The 18,848-nt window shown below is 34.8% G+C and overlaps 1 protein-coding gene across 2 annotated transcripts in view; it reads left to right on the plus strand.

The window, feature by feature from the left end:
* Positions 1 to 18,848, plus strand: part of LOC136032921 (intraflagellar transport protein 140 homolog) — a 145,336-nt gene that overhangs the window by 24,971 nt on the left and 101,517 nt on the right. The window contains exons 1-2 of one of the 2 annotated variants that reach the window (XM_065713385.1): positions 3,410 to 3,529; positions 7,734 to 7,909. In XM_065713385.1, the coding sequence (XP_065569457.1) occupies positions 3,514 to 3,529; positions 7,734 to 7,909 (192 nt within the window). In that variant the 5' untranslated portion in view covers positions 3,410 to 3,513. Of the gene's footprint in view, positions 1 to 3,409; positions 3,530 to 7,733; positions 7,910 to 18,848 lie in introns of those variants that run through there. The other variant, XM_065713383.1, reaches the window with a different exon arrangement.

Raw genomic sequence — 18,848 nt, forward strand, 5'->3', positions numbered from 1 at the left:
AGTAATGCCATACTCTAGCAAATTAGTTTCTAACGGTACGGCTAGCCCTGTAAAATACCTGTAAATACGTTAATTTTAGTCGAAAAGGCCTTCCCACAATAAAGAGGTGTTTTCAGCCATTTTTTTGGGGGGGGCAAAAAAAGAATTCTACCCAAAAGAAAACCAAAAAAGCTATTGTGTGAAAATTCTGAGATAGTCAATTGATTTACCCTTATCAAAAAAGTATATGCATACTGAGTGTCAAGTTTCAGAGTCAATAACACGATACTGTAGCGCATTCGTTTCTAAAGGTTTAGGTAGTCCTACAAAATAGAGGTTAACTGAATTGTTTATTTTAGCCAATAAGAGTATCCCTAAACAGTAGAACCTTTATTGGCACCAAACAACAATTTTATCCAAAAGAAGGCTATAAAGCTACTGTGTGAAAACTCTGTGATAGTTAATTGATTTAGAATTATCTAAAATCTATGCGCATATTAAGCCTAGATTTTCAGATGCAGTAATGGCGTACGATAGCCCATCTGTTTTTAAAGCATGCTGGTGGTCCCCCAAAAAACAGTAGCACAGACATTTATTTTTGGCAGACTGCCCCAAAGCCTCGGGTTTCAGAGCCAGTAAAGCCCCACGGTTGCGTATCCATTTCTAGAGTTGCAAGCAGTCCTACAAAAGAACAGTTAACATAGACATTTATTTTTGCCAAAAAGACTGTCCCATAGCACAGTGCATCCGTGATCTTTCATCTATCTAAAAAGGCAAATTTCTTTATTTTTTTTATAGCAGCTTTGTAAAACGTGAACTAAAGCGTAAATAAAGCTTGACCTATAATAACAACCCCCCTCTGGAATTGTTTGCTAGAATGGGATAGCCACATATTGTCACCATGGCGTGAATATGCATAGTCTTGGCTAAAAAAACTTGGCACTTTCATTAAAAGCTACCAAAAACAACCGAATACTAAAATATGTCTCTTTTTCTTTCAGTTTCGTCTGATAGGGAATTAGAAACGACGCATTTTCATTAAGACCTCTCATAAATACTTCTTAACATAGCTTAAATTTATCTCTAATAACAACCCGCTCCCTTGAAATGGTACGCTTCCCACCTTTCTTTAATTCATGGTTCTTTTTGCGTATAATTTATTGGATTATTGAAATTTGTAAGATTATAAGACTTTTTCGCGTTTTTTTGCTTGTTGTGTTTGAATAGCATTTTCTGTGTTTTAATAATGTTTGGGAATTTGTATTTCTCAATAAAAGTTGTATGTACAAAAGCCTTAGTACTTTAGGTTACTTGTTCCTTGATAAAACTTCTATACATATTCACTTACGCAATGAAATATATAAAGCCAATGCTATGCAACATCTGCTATGTAACTCAACCGGTGTAGATCACTTTAGGAAATTATTAACACTCTAACATACAGGTAGATCTAATAGACCAAAAAATAATAGCATTGGGATGCTTGTGTTCGCTTGTGGAAAGGGTTGGAAAGATGCCAGTCATTTAATTGTTATAGTATGCGGGAACAATGGATTCGCCTTGGGAGCAATAGGTTGTCATGTAGAAAGTATTCCTCAAATCAAAATATTATGAATAAATTGCTGGTACACATGACTAACGCTCATTTCTGGTGGCTTAGGAAATCTTTGGTCTTATATTGGATTTCTAATACCAACAAAATCCTTTAGATTATAAAGGCTCCCGAAGAAAAAACATCATGAAAGAAAATGAAAAAAAAAACACCTTGAAAGACAATGAAATCCCGAAGAAAAAATGCCTTGAAAGAAAAAACTAAATTCTGATGAAAAATGAAATCCCGAAGAAAAAAACTCTTAAAGTATCATGCGAAACCCATGTGTGCACCGTCGTTACGTAACACCCCACGCTTTAACCGCCATTATATCATTCCCCATAAATTTACAAAGTCACGTGAGATTACGTCACCCCCAATATATCTATCAAGATAAGCAAGATTGCGTCACATCCCAAGTTTGCACCGTCATTACCGTCATGACGTCATTATGTCATAACCCGTGTTTTTACCCCCTTAGTTACAACGGACCTGACTGGACTAACGGACTCATGAAAGTCCTATTACGTATCAATTACCTGCGACTCTTAGAAAACGTTCCCTATTACGTGGCAACCATAGAAATCCTGAGTTAATTAACTCTTGCATCTTGAAGAAAACATTCCCTATAACGTAACAATCAAAGAAAAACACTCCCTATTATGTAACAACCAAAAGTAAGCAATCCCTATTACATGATACCCAAAGAAGAAAAAACACTCTCTATTTTGTAACATTCCAAACCCTATGATGTTAAATCCGAAGAAATCCGATTTAATGGGCCTTGACGGTTACCCCCTACACCCTTAGGTTATTAAAGAAAAAACCCTATTACGTAGGAATACTATACCGTTGAAGGTGCGCTATAGTGTTGCTTAAGACCCAGGTACACGTAAAAACGTCTTGAAGGTCTAGCAACTTCAGGTTTACCCCCTATGTGTATCCTTAAAGTCATTGTGCTGTCAATACTAGCAACCACCTTCCTGTTCATAATTTTTTCTATTCATTTTAAATTTTGATGTTGCTTCTTATTTTCAGTTGAAAAAACTTTTAATTTAATCAAACAGTTCGTAGTAACGAACTGTAAGTAATGAGCGACTTGATTCAATAGCAACCTAAACTCTAAAAAACGGAATTTCAGTATCAATAGATACATCAAAAGAATCAGCTCTTATAATGATTCCACATGTATAAGAATCATCAAATTTTAGTTTAGCCCATCAAAAGTTACGAACTCGTGGAAATTTGCGTGATGTTTGTGATAGGGGGTAAGCACCCTCTAAAATTAAAGAAATCTTAATGAAAATCACACCATTAGAAATAGAGTATCAGAGAAGTTTCTGGCTCCTATTTGCCAAAATCTGGAATTTTGCTGTTTTTGCCAGGAGATAGATCACGGTTGTGATTTTGTTTTAATTTTTTTCCCCAGAAGTGATTGTATCGAAATATGTGACCTAAAGGGTCAGAAAAGCGAGCATTCAGCCTTAAATTGAAAGTTCCAGTGCTCTGCTTTAGTGACAGAAAAGATTAGAGGGCAATTGGGCCCATTCCCAGGCCCATTTTTCACCAAAATTGTCCAATCAAAATTTTGAGATATTCATTTTGGGAAATGTTACAATGGGAAAGATTTGACAGAGTATCTATAAAAAAAAAAAAAAAAAAAAAAAAAAAAAAAAAAAAAAAAAAAAAAAAAAAAAAAAAAATCAGTTTTCTTACATTCTCTGCCAAATTTTCATGTGGGGTTTTCCGGGCGAATTATCCAGGGGCTTTTTTCTGCGTATTTTAATTTCCAAGAAACAGTTTCCATGGAATGGAGCATTCCTGGAGTGATTGAGAAACCGATTAGAGACTAAATTCTTATTCAATTGAAAGAATGCCACGAAGAATTTTTGAAGTTGGATAGTCCGCAAGCAATTTTACAGGGTGGGGGATTCTTGCCAAGGATGGAACTATCTGGAGGTAATTTGGAGGGAGGGTGGTGCACGTTTACGTTGGTTGAAATTTTTACGGATGAGTTTTCCGTGAGAGGAAGGGTATATTTCACTGAGGATGAACCAGATTTATCATCGTTATTTAAAAACGAATAGAAAAAATTACATATATGAAGAGTTCCCCTCTCCTCGATGTTCCCCTCAAGTTTGACTGTTTACCCCAATTCTTTTTAAAGAGTGTCTACTGAAAAACGGAGCCGTTTGATTAGAGTTTGAAGCTTTTTTAGAAGTGCTAACAGCTTTATAGTAAACAGCCAGGAATTGTGGAGGAAGCAACCCTTCATGTACGGAATAAATTTTCCAAAATTAATATGGAAACTTTTTTTTTATTTTTCATGTACGGTGAGCCAAGTTTGAACCTCTATTAGTTGAAAAACTTTCAGAAATTAAATAAAAAACAAGTTTTTTGTTTTAGCTGAAAGTAAGGAGCGACATTAAAAGTTGACAAGAATAGGAATTATTCCGTATATGAAAGGGGCTGTCTCCTCCTCAACGTCTCACTCTTTACGGTAAAGTTTTTATTGTTTTAAAAAGTAGAGTTTTGACAATGAGTCAAACTTTAACGTAAAGAGAAAAGTGCTGAGGAGAGGACAGCCCCTGTCATATATGGGATAATTTCTGTTCGTTTCAAGTTCTAACTTTGCTCCATACTTTCTGTTAAAAACTTGTTTTTTTCAATTTAATCTCCTTAAGAATCATGATTTTAGCTTACTACATATATTTTTGACAATATTTTGCAAACAATCTTTGCGAAAGCTATACTGTAGAAATCTAGAGAAATTGGTAGGGGGATTTATTTTTTAGAATTAATTAATTGGAACGATATTGATTGAAAGGTGGGCACACTTTCTTTTTGTTTTCTATAGGAATGGAGCTATCCTGACTTCCATCGCTTTATTATGTTGAGTATGAGATTATATTATTGTATCACTATATTATGTTGAGATTAATATTGAGCGACCGTTTCATTATAAGAATCTTATTGTACTATATTTTGGTTTCAAGGTTTGTTGTTTGAAACAAATTAGTTTTAAGGTCATCTATTAAAAAAAAAAAAAAAAATCTGAATTGCCGTTTAAAAAACAAAACAAGATGTCAAGAATCACAAGAACCAAAATTGTTTCAGATTGAGGCTCCCTTGGATCTGAGACTTTATTCAATGTTTCTTCACGGCATGGAAAACTATGCAGTTAAATAAAATAATTTTTATTATAAAAATATAATTTTGTATTATAAGTAATAAATAAATATTTTTATAATAATAATTTTTCGATTTTGGAACATTTGGAACGGTATAAAAAATAATTTTTCACGCTAAGAATCAATAGAAATGAATTTTCTCAAGCATATTTTGTTCTAATGCTCCTCTTATTCACCAAAATTATGTCCTGAAATTTGCTTGATCTCCCCGTCCAATATTCCCTCAATGCTTATGGTGAATTCCTTAAGCTGTTAATTATACCCTTAGGCATACCTGATATATCGGAAATACATCTTTTAACAACCCGGATGCTAGTACCGTCTTTGAATTTACCCTAGCATCGCCTTCATACTTCTTGAAATTGACATCTTAATGTCAAAAGTCATTCATGAGATATTGCAGAAACGCCCTTTTGACAACCTTGACGTAAATACTGAATTTGTTTTAACCTAACATCATTCTCAATATTTCTTGAAGGTTTCAACTTCATACCTTAGCCGCCCCTGAGAAATTGTAGATACACAATTTTGACAACCCGGATGTGCGTAGTGTCTTTGATTTTGTTTCATATATCCCTTTGAATTCTCTGAAAGTTTTTTAATACCCTTTGCTTGTTCTGAGGTATTGTAGGTACGATGTTTTGGCAACATTGATTGGCTGTTCCTGAGATGCACCCTTTTTACGACCTGGATGCATATAGTAATTTTGTTTCACACCCCTTTCAACATTCCGTGATAAGTTTCAAATTATCACTCCCTGAGAAATTTAAGGTATGTCCTTTCGATAACCTGGATGCATATTGTGTCGTATGTCTTAGTTCAAAATCCCCCTGAACATTCTCTGAAGGTTTAATATCTTAGATACTGATAACGTGTTGCTTATGCGCCCTGTTGATAGTCTGGAAGTATATATTGTGTTACGACTTAGTTCAAACATGCCCTAGAAATCCCAGCAATTACAGATTCACCCTTTTGACAAAAGGATGCATCTGTTCAGTTCAATATCCACTTAGTTCAATGCACTTAGTGTTTCAAGTTAATGCCCTTAGCCGTTACTGATGTATTGCAGATGCACCCTTTGACCAAATGAATTGGCAACAATTACTGTATTTTCATTTTGTCAAACATCCCCCTAAACTATTCACGGAAATTTTAAACTTGATACCCTTATCTTCATCTGGGATATTGCAAATGTGCCCTTTTGACAACCTGGACGTACATAGATCTTTGATACAGTTCAACGTCGCCCCCTCAACTTTCCCTGGAAGCTTCAAGCTAGTACCCATACCTGTTCCTCAGATATCGTAGATCTGCTCATTTGACAACTTGAGTGCATACGGTGTCCTTGAATATTGTCCAATATAATCTGAAAGTTTCAACTTAATATCCTTTGCTGTTTCTAAGATATTACGGATACGCCGTTTTGATAACATGAATGTATATAGTTTCTTTGAATTTATTTGAGTATCCCCTTCAACATGCACTGAAAGTTGCAACTTAACACCCTTAGCCATTATTTAGACGTTGCAGATATGCCCTTTTGACAATGTGGGTTTAAATCCTTGACAAGTTGTATCGGAGGAGCGTCTTTTGTTTAATTTCACACCCCCCGAAACAAATCTTGAAATTTTCAGCTTAATATTCTTAGACGACCCTGAGATGCTGTAAATACGCCCTGTTGACAACCTGGAAGCAAAGAATATGCTTTAATTCTGTTCAACATTCCTAGAAGTTTCAACTTAATAATCTTAGCGGTACCCCATGTATTGTACCCTTTTGACCATATGGATGCATATAGTGTCTTTCATCCAGCTAAACATTCCCCTTAAATCCCCCAAATCTAATTTAATACCCTCAACCCTTTCCTGAGAATAATTTAAAAGACTTTTTTCTTAACAAAACAAGTTTTCCAAAGAAATGTAAAGAGTTCCATTAAACCGAAAATGAGCCGAATTAAAGTCAAGTAACCTTCCAAGCGTAAGACAACCATAAACCACCATCAATAAATAAATGAAACCAAAAGGAATAGGAATTACATTTTCTCCACGGAGAGAATTTTCAGCTGGGGCAACTTTCCACGGGAAGGGCTTTTACGAGGGAAAAATTCCTACTTAGAGGAGATTTCTGGCATAATTTGAAAAACGAAGAGAAATCGAAGTCTTTTTGGCTTTTTCTAAGGTAAGTATACTAAGGAGATTTTTTCAGGTGGAATCATCCGCAAGAAATTTTCCAGGGGGTATTTCAGTGAGGATGGAATAGTCCCAGTGCAAGTCTTAGGGGGAGAGGGATTTTGCGCGGAGGGAACTCTAAATGGAGCATTATTTCATTAGGGGAGGGAATTTCCAATGAGAGGGGGCCAGGTTTTTCTGTATTATTTGAAAAACGATCTGAAATGAAATATAATAACAAGTTTTTCCAAATGAAAGTCAGGAGCAACATTAAAACTTAAAGCGAACAGAAGTTATTACGTATACATGCACCTTCCTAAATACCTCGCTGTTTACGCTAAAGTTTGATTTTTTGTCCCTATTAATTAAGACTTTTGAAACAGAGTTATTTAATTAGAATAAAACATTCTTTTCAAGTACAAAAAAACTTCAGCGTTAAGACTGAGGTAATGAGGAGGGGGCAACTCCCTTCATATACAGAATAAAGTCCGTTCGTTTTAAGTTTTAATTTTGCTCCAAACTTTCAGTTGAAAAAAGCTTGTTTTTCATGGCCAGCTAACGAAGAAATTTTTTTTGTATTATTGGGGAATATTTAAAAAGATTTGTGACATTCAATAAAAATGACCAAACTGAAAATATGTTTTCCCTGTGACCACTTAAATTAACTAGAACATTACCTTTGACCTTTTTAGGATTCACCTTGCCCTAACTGTTGATCAATATTTACTTGAAAATACTTATGTCAAATAAAAGGGGAAAAAATTGATTATCTTTAACCTTTTTTTTACCTGAAATGTTATTTAGGTGTGCTGATCTATGCCGAAGAAAGTGGTTATTCTTCAGAAACATTGCGAATGGGCTGTGCTGTTATTGCCGTCTCATATGCTGAAAATCATGGCCTCCTCCTCGTTGTTACAGAAGACTTGGGTGTTAACGTTTTTAGGTGTTCCACTGATGGTGCTCTAGATGAAATCAGTCGGGTAAGTAACTGAATATCAGATGGAATGTGAAACTTATAAAGGAAAGCATGTATGGTGTTTGTATTGGCTAAAAGAAGCTTTTTAACACGTAAGATAAACACATAAGAAAATTTCAAAATAAAATGATTAGAAAGGTGGAGAAGAGGATGGTAGACTGTTTTCTAAATTAGACTGTCTCGCCTGGGTTGCAAAAGATCAAAAAAGATTTTGGGTTCTTAGTAACTACCATCCCAGAATCAAAATGATACTTTAACCTTTAACCAAAATGTTTTTTAATTTCTGTAGCCTAGAACGAATTTTTCGTAAACATAACATTGATACTTGTTTCCAATCAGTGAGACCATTAGGTAGTTTCCTTAACTCTGGGAAGGATTTAACCCGGGAAGATTTAGTTTGTGGGGTGTATAAAATTCCTTGTTCTTGTGGGAAAGTTTATATTGGTAGAACTTACCAACAATTAATTGAAAGATTTATTTAGCATCGCAACTCAATAGAAAAAATCCAACGATTGAGAAAGCCTCCTGAAATTTTTGTTTCGGCTCTGGCTGAACATACATTCTTTCATTCTGAATATTTCATACAATTTGATGTGGTATAGCTATTTCTAATGATAGGGGTTTTTCTCATAGGGCGAGGGAGGCTATAGAAATAAAAAAAAACATATGTTTGCTAATCTTTCAATAAATAGAGACACAGGGAATTTAAATATTGACCCAATTTACGATTCTCTTTTGAAAAAAGAACCAATAGTCAATGAGGGAATTTAAATTTTACATAATCACCAGGGGACAGATTACCTACTGGACAAAAAGAGTGGCTTCAATATTAGCTAACAAGAGCATTATTTCGCAACATAATAGCTAACTTAGTTTTAATTTTTATAATTTTTCCTCAGTTGCTTTGATATTCTCATTGAAGTAGCTCTAATAGCATCTTTTCCCTACGTGGATCAGTAGCGCCAATTGTATTTATTATTATTGGTGGTGGTTTCATTTGTTTTTAGTTTAGTGAGGACGCCTAGTTTAGATACAGGCGAAATATCCGTGTTATTTTAGTCTTTCATCTCTTTTCTCTCTACTGGCCGCAGTCTCGTTTTTTTGTGTGTGGAGTTTTATCTCTCTTTGTTGTTTGTTATTATGTGTATGTTAGTAATGCTCTACTAGTATAGTTACTATAACCAATGACGCTAAGGGTATTAAGATGAGACTTCTAGGGAACGTTTAGGGGGAGTTTTAATTAAATGAAAAAATATATGCATATTAGTTTTCGAAAGGGCATAGAAGCAATATCGTAGGCACCACCGCTCCATGATGGCTAGAAACATTATTGAAATCTTTAAAGAAGAAATTAAAGGTTCTTCTACTTGTAACGTTAATAAGTTGAATCTGACTAAGGTTATTAAGTTGAATCTGTTTTAATTGGAGGGGAAGAAACCCTCCTCCTAGGCTCATTAATTTCCTAATACATCCATTAAAATTATAGGTCAGCCATTGTATTCGACATAGTAGAATGGTCAAGTAAATATGTCGCAAGCGATGTTGTATATGTCAACCGCCCAAAATTGTGCAATTTGCTCATTACGCTTTAAAACCAAATGTTGCTTTAAAACTAAATGAAAAGGCACTGTGTGTATGGTTGCCAATAAGACATCTCAGTAATATATCGAGAACGACAAAGGTAAAATAAGGAACGACTAATTCGAAACTTTTGGGGGTACTACTATTACTTCTTCTCCTCTTACAATTTAATTAGGTCAAAAAGTGTAAGTATATCAAGGCTGTCAAATTGGGAATAGTTTTAGTTTTTTTCAGGTCAACTTGAGAGGTGTAAAGTTTTCCAGCATGCATATAGCAAGCCAAACTCTGGTTCCTTATAGAACAAAGCCGAAAAAATATAGAATATCATTTTTTCCACGAAAAAGACTTTGCCAATAAAAAACGAACATAAACTAGTTTAAAAACTTTCTACAACTTGGAAATTAAAATTTCTAGTACCCTTCTTAAAAGTCAAAAAAGAATGGAGGGGAAACAGAAAGATGGAAAATTACCATCTTTTCTCCAAATGCATCCGATCGAAATTTTGAGAATGTAATTTTGTTCGAAATTAAAAATGGACACCCATTTAAAATGGGTGTCGGGAGAGGGGGTAATTGCCTTACACCATTTTCGACTCTAAAAAGAATCACAGGAAACTTCTCTAAAGTTTAAACGTCCATAGAAACCTTATTCCCTCAGGGTATAACTTACTACCCTCACCCCAAGACTCGGCAAGGGGAATGGGTAGGGTTTCAACCCTGAAGGCCTTGTTTTGTGATCTTTGGACTATTTTTTAACAAATAACTATCTCAAATTTGCTATTGGATGCATTTAGGGAAAGTAAGACTTGAGGGGGGACTAGTTGCCCTCCATTACTTTTGACTAGAACAGGAAAACTTTTAATTGTCAAATGAGTCTCCTATAGTTCACAACCCCAACTCCTTCCACAAAAACCTTATAAGTCCCCAAGGCATAATTTACAATCCTTGACCCCGTACTGTGGGTGCTGGATGCTTTTCAGTTTTAAAGGGGCCCATAGGGGGTATACTATTGGAGTTGCTAATTCCCCAAGACGCTATTACGCCCACGTAATTTATTACGTAATACTAAAGGGAGTTGTTTATTACGTAATTGTTTACCTATGTAAATGTTTTTTTCAAGACATTGGAATTGATTATGTTCACATGTTTGTTACGTAATATTATTGGGAGCTGCTTGCTACGTAATTGTTTGCCTGTGTTGAGGATGATGTAATCTCGTGTGACTTGTTAGATCTTACGGTCCACTTGACTCGGTACTGGATAAGATTTCAGTGTGTCAACATTGTGGATATTGTTCTTAACATTTCTTTAGTAGTGGATATTTTTACAGTATTGGATATTGAAGGCACTTTTAGTGGTGAAATGTAATCTAAAATACCTCATGCAGCAGTAAAAATTACAAGGGGTTGTCGGCTAACCCTATTGCTGGACGAAATGTTTGCAAGATTTGTGATATCATTGAGCAAATTCAGATTTAAAGAATATTTATATTGTTCAGCAAAAGGGAATCTAATGGATAAACAAATACTGCAAGATGGAACAAAAGCATTTGTGAAACATATTGAAAACAATAATCTGAATCAAACAGTTCGTGGTAACGAACTGTATAGTAAGGAGCGACCCGGCTCAATAGTAAAGTAAACTCTAAAAAACGGAATTTTGATGCTAAAAGATACATCAAAAGAATTGATTTTTCATGCTAATTTTAAATATATAAGTTTCATCAAATTTAATCTTTGTCATCAAAAGTTGCAAGCCTGAGAAAATTTGCCTTATTTTGGAAAATAGGGGGAAACACCCCCTAAAAGTCAAAGAATCTTAACGAAAATCACAACATCGCATTAGGCGTATCAGAGAACCCTACAGAATAAATTTGAAGCTCCTATCTACAATAATGTGGAATTTCGTTTTTTTTTCCAGAAGACAGATCGCGGGTGCGTGTTTATTTATTTGTTTTTTTTTCTGGGGGCATCGTATCGACCAACTGGTCATAGAATGTCGCAAGAGGGCTCATTCTAACGGAAATGAAAATTTCTAGTGCCCCTTTTAAGTGACCAAAAAATTAGAGGGCACCTGGGCCCCCTCCCACGCTCATTTTTTTCCCAAAGTCAACAGATAAAATTTTTAGATAGTCATTTTGTTCCGCATAGTCAAAAACCATAATAACAATGTCTTTGGAATGACTCACTACCCCAGAGTCCCTGGGGGAGGGGCTACAAGTTACAAACTTTGTCCAGTGTTTACATACAGTAATGGTTATTGGGAAGTGTCCAGATGTTTTCAGGGGGATTGTTTTGGTTTGGGGTGGGGTTGAGGGGAGGAGACTATGTGGGAGGATCTTTCCTTGGAGGAATATGTCATGGGGGAAGAGAAATTCAATGAAAAGGGCGCGGGATTTTCTAGCATTACTATAAAAAAAACAATGAAAAAATAAACAGAAAAAGTTTTTCAACTGAAAGTAAGGAGTAGCATTAAAACTTAAAACGAACAGAGATTATTACGCAAATGAGGGGTTCTAAAAACACTTTAGCATAAAGAGCGAGTTATTTAGGAGGAGATAAATACCTTGCTCTTTATGCTTAAGTATTTTTAGTAATTTCAACTATTTCTTCTACGGCCGTTCTGATTCAAGGGTCATTCTTAAAGAATCGAGACAAAACTTAAGATTTAGTGTAAAGAGCGAGGTATTAACGAGGGGACAAACCCCCTCATAGAATTTACAATAGTGTCGTCCTGCCACATATTCTGTATTTAGTACCGTTTTACCCTATATTTAGTGAATTTGACCATCTTAGGATGAAACTTGTTTTCTTCAAATTTGCTAAGTTTCTGTTGCGAGTTCCTCCGTGGACCCGCAACTCCTATTTGATGAAAAATATAGCTTGTCTGATCCGTGTGGTAAGTTAGCTGAGCTGAATGTGCACATATGCAATAAGCAAACCGGCCATGAAAGGCAAAATGTTGTTTTTTGACCTGGAATTATTTTTGTTTGTATTTTAAAATGTAATTACGATATGTTGTTTCTTTTTTCTTTTTTCCTTTTTTTTTCAATGTACTCCATCACTTCATTATTTTGTATGATGAGCTATAAATAAATACGTACATGCAATAAAAAATATAAGAATATAAAAAAGTTTGTTACGTAAGTTAATTCTTAAGTTACGTATATTTTTTATTAATAAAAACGTTCATTAAAAATTAAAAGCTCTAGTTGCCTTTTTAAGTAACTGAAAAATTGGAGGGCGACTAGGCCTCCTTCCCCACCCCTTATTTCTCAAAATCGTCTGATCAAAACTAAGAGAAAGCCATTTAGCAAAAAAAAAGAATTAATATGCACATTTCATTTTAATAATTTATGTGCGGAGAGCCAAAATCAAAAATGCATTAATTCAAAAACGTTCAGAAATTAAATAAAAAAAATAGTTTTTTTAACTGAAAGTAAGGAGCGATATTAAAACTTAAAACGAACAGAAATTACTCCGTATATGAAATGGGTTGTCCCCTCCGCAATCCCTCGCTCTTTACGCTAAGGTTTGACTATTTGCCACAATTCTACTTTTTAAAACAATTAAAAACTTTAGTGTAAAGAACAAGGGATTGCGGAGGGTACAACCCATTTCATATATGGAGTAATTTCTGTTCGTTTTAAGTTTTAATATCGCTCCTTACTTTCAGTTAAAAAAACTAGTTTTTTTTAATTTAATTTTTATATGAAAAAGAAGTGGGTTTGTTTCTACTCTATATTTGAAAATGTTTTTCTTGTTGAATATTTTACTAGCGACGAGAAGGAAGAAAATATGTTGATTCTTTAGCTTTGTTAATCTATAATTGGTAATTAGAGTGTTTAGATCATAATTGTTGGGTTTGAGAAACAAAAACGATGCGGAATCTGGAGACTTCTACGTCATGGGCCAGATGCATTTACCCAATTTATTAACATACTAATTGAAACAAACGAAAGTAATATTGTTTGTTTGCTTTTGAACACTACCTACACCCTATCCAAACAAGAAATAAATAAAAAATCCTGACAGAATAGGTTTTTTGGCCTCACTCGATTACTCCTCTCTAGAACTAAAGGGAACATTTATTTTATCGATCACAGTTCAGTTCCCTTTTGGAAGGTAAACATTCAACAGTAAAAATGTTTTACACATGTCCATTATGTTTGTATACATAGGGTTGCTGGTCATCCTGTGAGAATTGTTCTATTGTTGATGACTATGGCGAAAAGTTTAGATTGTTTAATCCGTGTAAACTGTATAGAGGATATTGTGTTCGAATTATAGACTCTAATTCATGTCTCGAACATGTTTATGAATCTCACGCTAGAGGTTTCCTATGCTCCGGTGGTCAATATGATAAATGTGATCAACGGGAAAATACTTATTCTGGTATGATCGGTAAAGATATTAAACGTAATTTCAGTTTATTTTTAAGTGACTGGTATCATCGTTGCTTTAAACTATCTTAGGGCGAAGAAGCTGGTCTACGTTTCAATGGTTGGATTAATAAGAGAGTCTAGTTTTCATGACATCTCTGTGAATATACTGGCTACTATAACTATAAACCTACTGATTTTTTCTATTGTTACTGAAAGTAGTTCTTTATATGAGAATATCGTGTATGAAACTGCTTCCAATTAGCAAATTGAAACATATGAATTTGATAACATTATCCAGAATTATTGACTTTACAAAGAGATATATTAAAAACTAGCTGTTGGTGTGGCGCTTCGGGCCCCCAAGCCCCCCGCGCGCTTAAGTCATTACGCATCGTAATAGTTACGCGTTATTGTAGTTGTGTAATAGATTTTCAGGTTTACCGACTCTTGAACATGCAACATATAATTGTCCATGGGAAACACAATCCATATTCAGATCTATACCGCATTTTCTAATAATTGCCTTTGAGCTTTGCTGATGGTGATTGCTAATTGAATATTCCCTGTTTCCCCGTTGTCATTTATATATACCCCCTGTGCCCCCCTCGGCATCCCCGCTGTAGTTTTGTCCCTGTGTCCCGGTCGTCGTTTATAGTCCCGGTGTCCCGGTCGTCATTCGTGTCCCGGTGTCCCGGTCTGTAATTTCTCTTTGAGTGTCCCGGTCGTCATTTATATTCCCAGTGTCCTGGTTTCCTGGTCGTCATTTGTGTCCCGTTGTCCCGGTCTGTAGCTTCTCTTTGAGTGTCCCGGTCGTCATTTATCTTCCCGGTGTCCCGGTCTTCATTTGTGTCCCGGTGTCCCGGTCTGTAACGTCATCTTATAAAGACGTCATATACAAAGCCTTATATACTTAAAATGACATCATACGCAAACCCTCTGTTTACAAAAAACATACAAAAAACAAACATGCATAAAACTTTTTATATATATATAGATGAAGCTACATTGTATTGTTGAAAATGTGACAATGACTTTGTATGCCAAGATGAGTACAAGCTGAATCCTTATGAGCTGCTGCCCCTTATCAATGTTGATAGCTATCTATACATGAAGGAAGAAATCTAAAGAATAAAGATTTTTATTTTACATGCAGCTCTTGTTAATAACAAATTCATAATTCACATTCCTAAAGCACTTTAGTCTTAGGGCACTGAAATTTATTTTATACAGGTAGGAAAGTGTATTTTCAACTAGAAAGTCGTTGAATTGAGGATTGTCTACACAAATGCTGAGAATTTCACCATTAGTATTGCCACAACATCGAAAATTAAAATATAAAAGCTCATGAAAACGACGGCTTTTACTCTCGTCTGATTTCAAATAATAGATTTCTCACTTTGATCAAGAGAGTTTTTGATGTGAGGCATTTAGAATGCATACTTTAGGCCAAGAGAATTTAAAGATTTGACATTCTTCGTTGTTTGAAAGATACATAGCCAATGCATTTATAGTTCATATAGATGCATAGCAATAGTTGATGGACTGCTATTAACAATGATAACGGTATTGTTGACCCTTAGAATATGTTCAGGGAAATCGGAGGGTATGCAATAGGATTTGCATTTAGACTTGTACTGATCCTATTTGGATACATTGATTATTTGATTGGTTTTCATGCTTCCAAGTTTAATAAAACACTGCAATCAGGAGTAATTTACAAATAGGTGTCAAATTGATTTAGCGAGATTAACGCTTTACTCTCCGTCAAAGATTCGGCAAAGGTACACTCTATACGTACAGTGCCCGTTTAGACAATTCTCATATCTTGAGTACCAGACAAATGCAATGCATGATACCGTGATTTTTTACGAACATTGCATCAGTTTTAGCATTTTCAAAAGTAGTGAGTCTCGCTCTAGAGATTGCATTGTCTATTCATGTAGGGTCCCCTAGGATTTATCAAAAAATAAACCAAAGGTTTGAATTCCATCTATTTTACATACAAGAGATTTAAGTCAAAACGTTTCAAATTGGTCCGGGGAACTTATCCATGATCCATTTGCAATAACACTTAAAATAAAGCCAAAGCAAGTTTTAAGCAATTATGTCATTGATAAATGATGAGTCGGTGTAGTTACGAGAACAGGTAGCAATACGTCTTTGATTCACGATTGTTTACGGAACAAGGAGTTTGTTGTTATTTGCAATTGCCCTCAATTTTCTTAATTACCGAAGTAACATAACTCATAACTTGTTGTTTTCGTCCATGAAGTATTGCCGAAGTGAGAGAGACTGTTGCTTCAGGCGCAGTGGCAAGTACCTTTCGCAAAAAATTGGGCGGGGCAAGTTGTACCTTTAAACTTTATGTCAATTTTAATATTGGGAAGCATCCACTGGGGTATATTAAATGTTGCATGATTGATTTTCCCAACCAAGTGTAAATCATATGCATCACAGCGAAAACTTTTGCTATTTCTAAAGGATCATCCAATTCACTTCTTAATGTTAACCAGCTGAGTTCCAAATAAGAGATGTTTAAAGAAATATACTGAATGTGCTTTATATTTTAGTGATGAGTGTGTTTGTGGGTGGTTTTTTGTTCAAAAATTATTATGGTTTTTTGTTCAAAAGAGTGTGTAAAGTGGGACACTGGTATTACCGACTCTCGATTTCTCAACAAAGAACACATAAAGAAATATACAGTTGTTCTATGAGAAGCCAGATAGATAGTCTGCAAAAATAACACGTTTTTCCTACTTATGGTTCCAGCACTTTTACCCTCGATTATCTTCCATTTAAAACCAAGAAAATCCCTTAGAATATCGTTGAAATGAACCATTTAATTCTCAATGGGAGAGCTAATGTAAACCCTACCATGATCAATTGAATAGTTGAGGTTCAATGCGTTATTCTTATGAGTGGAGATTTTTAATGATTGTAAGACACAGAAAATTCATACTACGATGTTCTTTGTATTTTAGGCTGAGAGAGGGGTGTATATCATAACTAAGTGATTTCATCCATTCCTCTGCCTCACCATACACTGGCCAATCGTTTGATTTAGCCGTTAGATCATGTTAACGATCTCTTCTCAGGATATAATATATATTTTTGGGAATACAATCAACAAGAAAACTACCAAACTTTTCATCAAATTTGATGGCAGCTAGCTTTTTGTCCAAAAATTGCTTGTTTTATTCAAGTCATCGTAGAGGGGATCAGAAACATTAGACATCAATATCATAAAGAAATCGCTGGGCATTGTGAAAGTCTTCAGTGGCAATCTAAGAATCAAAATCCGTAAAGTATCATAACCAACGAACAAGCAATGGTCTCTTACTCCTATGAGATTGACTCTTTAAAATATTTTTTTTGTCATATCTTTTAGACGTTACGTTACAGGCTTAGTGTCTAAGTTTTTTGAAACTTTAAAAAGTCCAGTGGACCAAAAGTAATTCCCGTTTTTGAAAATGTTACTAAATAGATTGATTGGAACTGTATCACCTGTATATAATTATTTTTTTTTCACTTGCCTTTCCTCGGAATATTGCTTAAGAAAAACGTCAAGTGTATCACGCTCTCCCCGATAAACTGTGAGAGATGTAAGATTGGACAGAAATTGATGAGGGCATTCATTATAAGTCAACATAATTTATCTAAATCTTGAGTAAAAGTAGCAGTATTTTTCAATGTACAACATCTCGAGGTTAAAAGTCGAATAGCTCTCATTGATCGTTCAGCCGATGCCATAGTTGAACTTTTACTATGATAGAGCATTGTATTATCATTCAAAAATTTTTTCACATGTGGATTAACAAATTAACTCCCTGAATCTTTTTGAATTTTCCTGTAAAAATTTTATTTAAAGATAGATTCAAGGGCTTTAGGAACTTCATCACCTTTATTTGAGCGCAATTGAACGGCACAAGCAAAGAGACTAAAAAACACTGATTACAAGTAAAATATACTTGTACGGACTATTGTTGACGCCTTTGACCCTTGTCTAGATTCAAAAGCTCTGCTTGTAATATATGCAACGGAAAAAAGGTTCCCTCAGTAATATTATGACGCCTTCACTTGGTACTTTTTAATACAGAATTATCACCAATGCTCAGTGTACTAATATTTCGCGAAAATGATGTAAAATTTCTTCTGATATTTGACAATATTCCCTTAAACGATTTAAATTATGATTCTTCTCAATAAGACTTTTTGGGAAATTAGATGACTAAAAATTTGTACAACTGACTATCGAATGATTGAAGTCTTTTACGATTTGCAATCAAATCTGATACCAAATCAACTAGATTGTAGGTCTTGCTATGAATTATAGCCTCATTTTTTTGTCACCAATGTGTGTATGCTTATTTTCAGCGGGATCGTTCAAGAGTCTTTTCCATTGCTCACGATACAATTGAGAAAATTTGTCTACAACACTAAATCTTCTCCTGGCTTTGGTTGTGGTGAATTTTGAGGCTGGGTGCAATCAATGACGTTTACTTTGAGTGGCCTTTCTTGATAGCGTTTATGTCTGTCAACGCGAAGGGCATTTTGAAGAAAAATCAAAATTTTATCTTCGGCAATTGTCTCACTGTAAACGAATTTACTAAGATTATCCTCAAAATGCTCTGTTGGCGAAAGTTTTTACTAATGTCAGCTTGTAGGGTTTAGCCATTTTTCTAGAAAATGCTGTTTACAAGTCCTGCAATTATTTGCAATAACAGTGAAAAGAAGCTACCACCCAGTTGAATAGACTGTTTTCTTTTAGAAACCTTTCCCTTATTTTGCATGCTAGAGTACGCACAAGTGAAAGAAGTTGCTTTGTCCTTTGCTTAATTACTTCTGGCAACTGAACAATGCCTTCAGTTAAATATAAGCAAAGTTTGGATGGGAGATTCATGAATTCACTGTCAATGCCGTGTTTGAGTGTAGCCTTCCTAAATTGTTGTTTTGAATTACCTTGTAAGAAAAATAAATGT

This window comes from Artemia franciscana, chromosome 11 (genome assembly GCF_032884065.1).
Source record: "Artemia franciscana chromosome 11, ASM3288406v1, whole genome shotgun sequence".
In the NCBI taxonomy this organism is placed as follows: Eukaryota; Metazoa; Arthropoda; class Branchiopoda; order Anostraca; family Artemiidae; genus Artemia; species Artemia franciscana.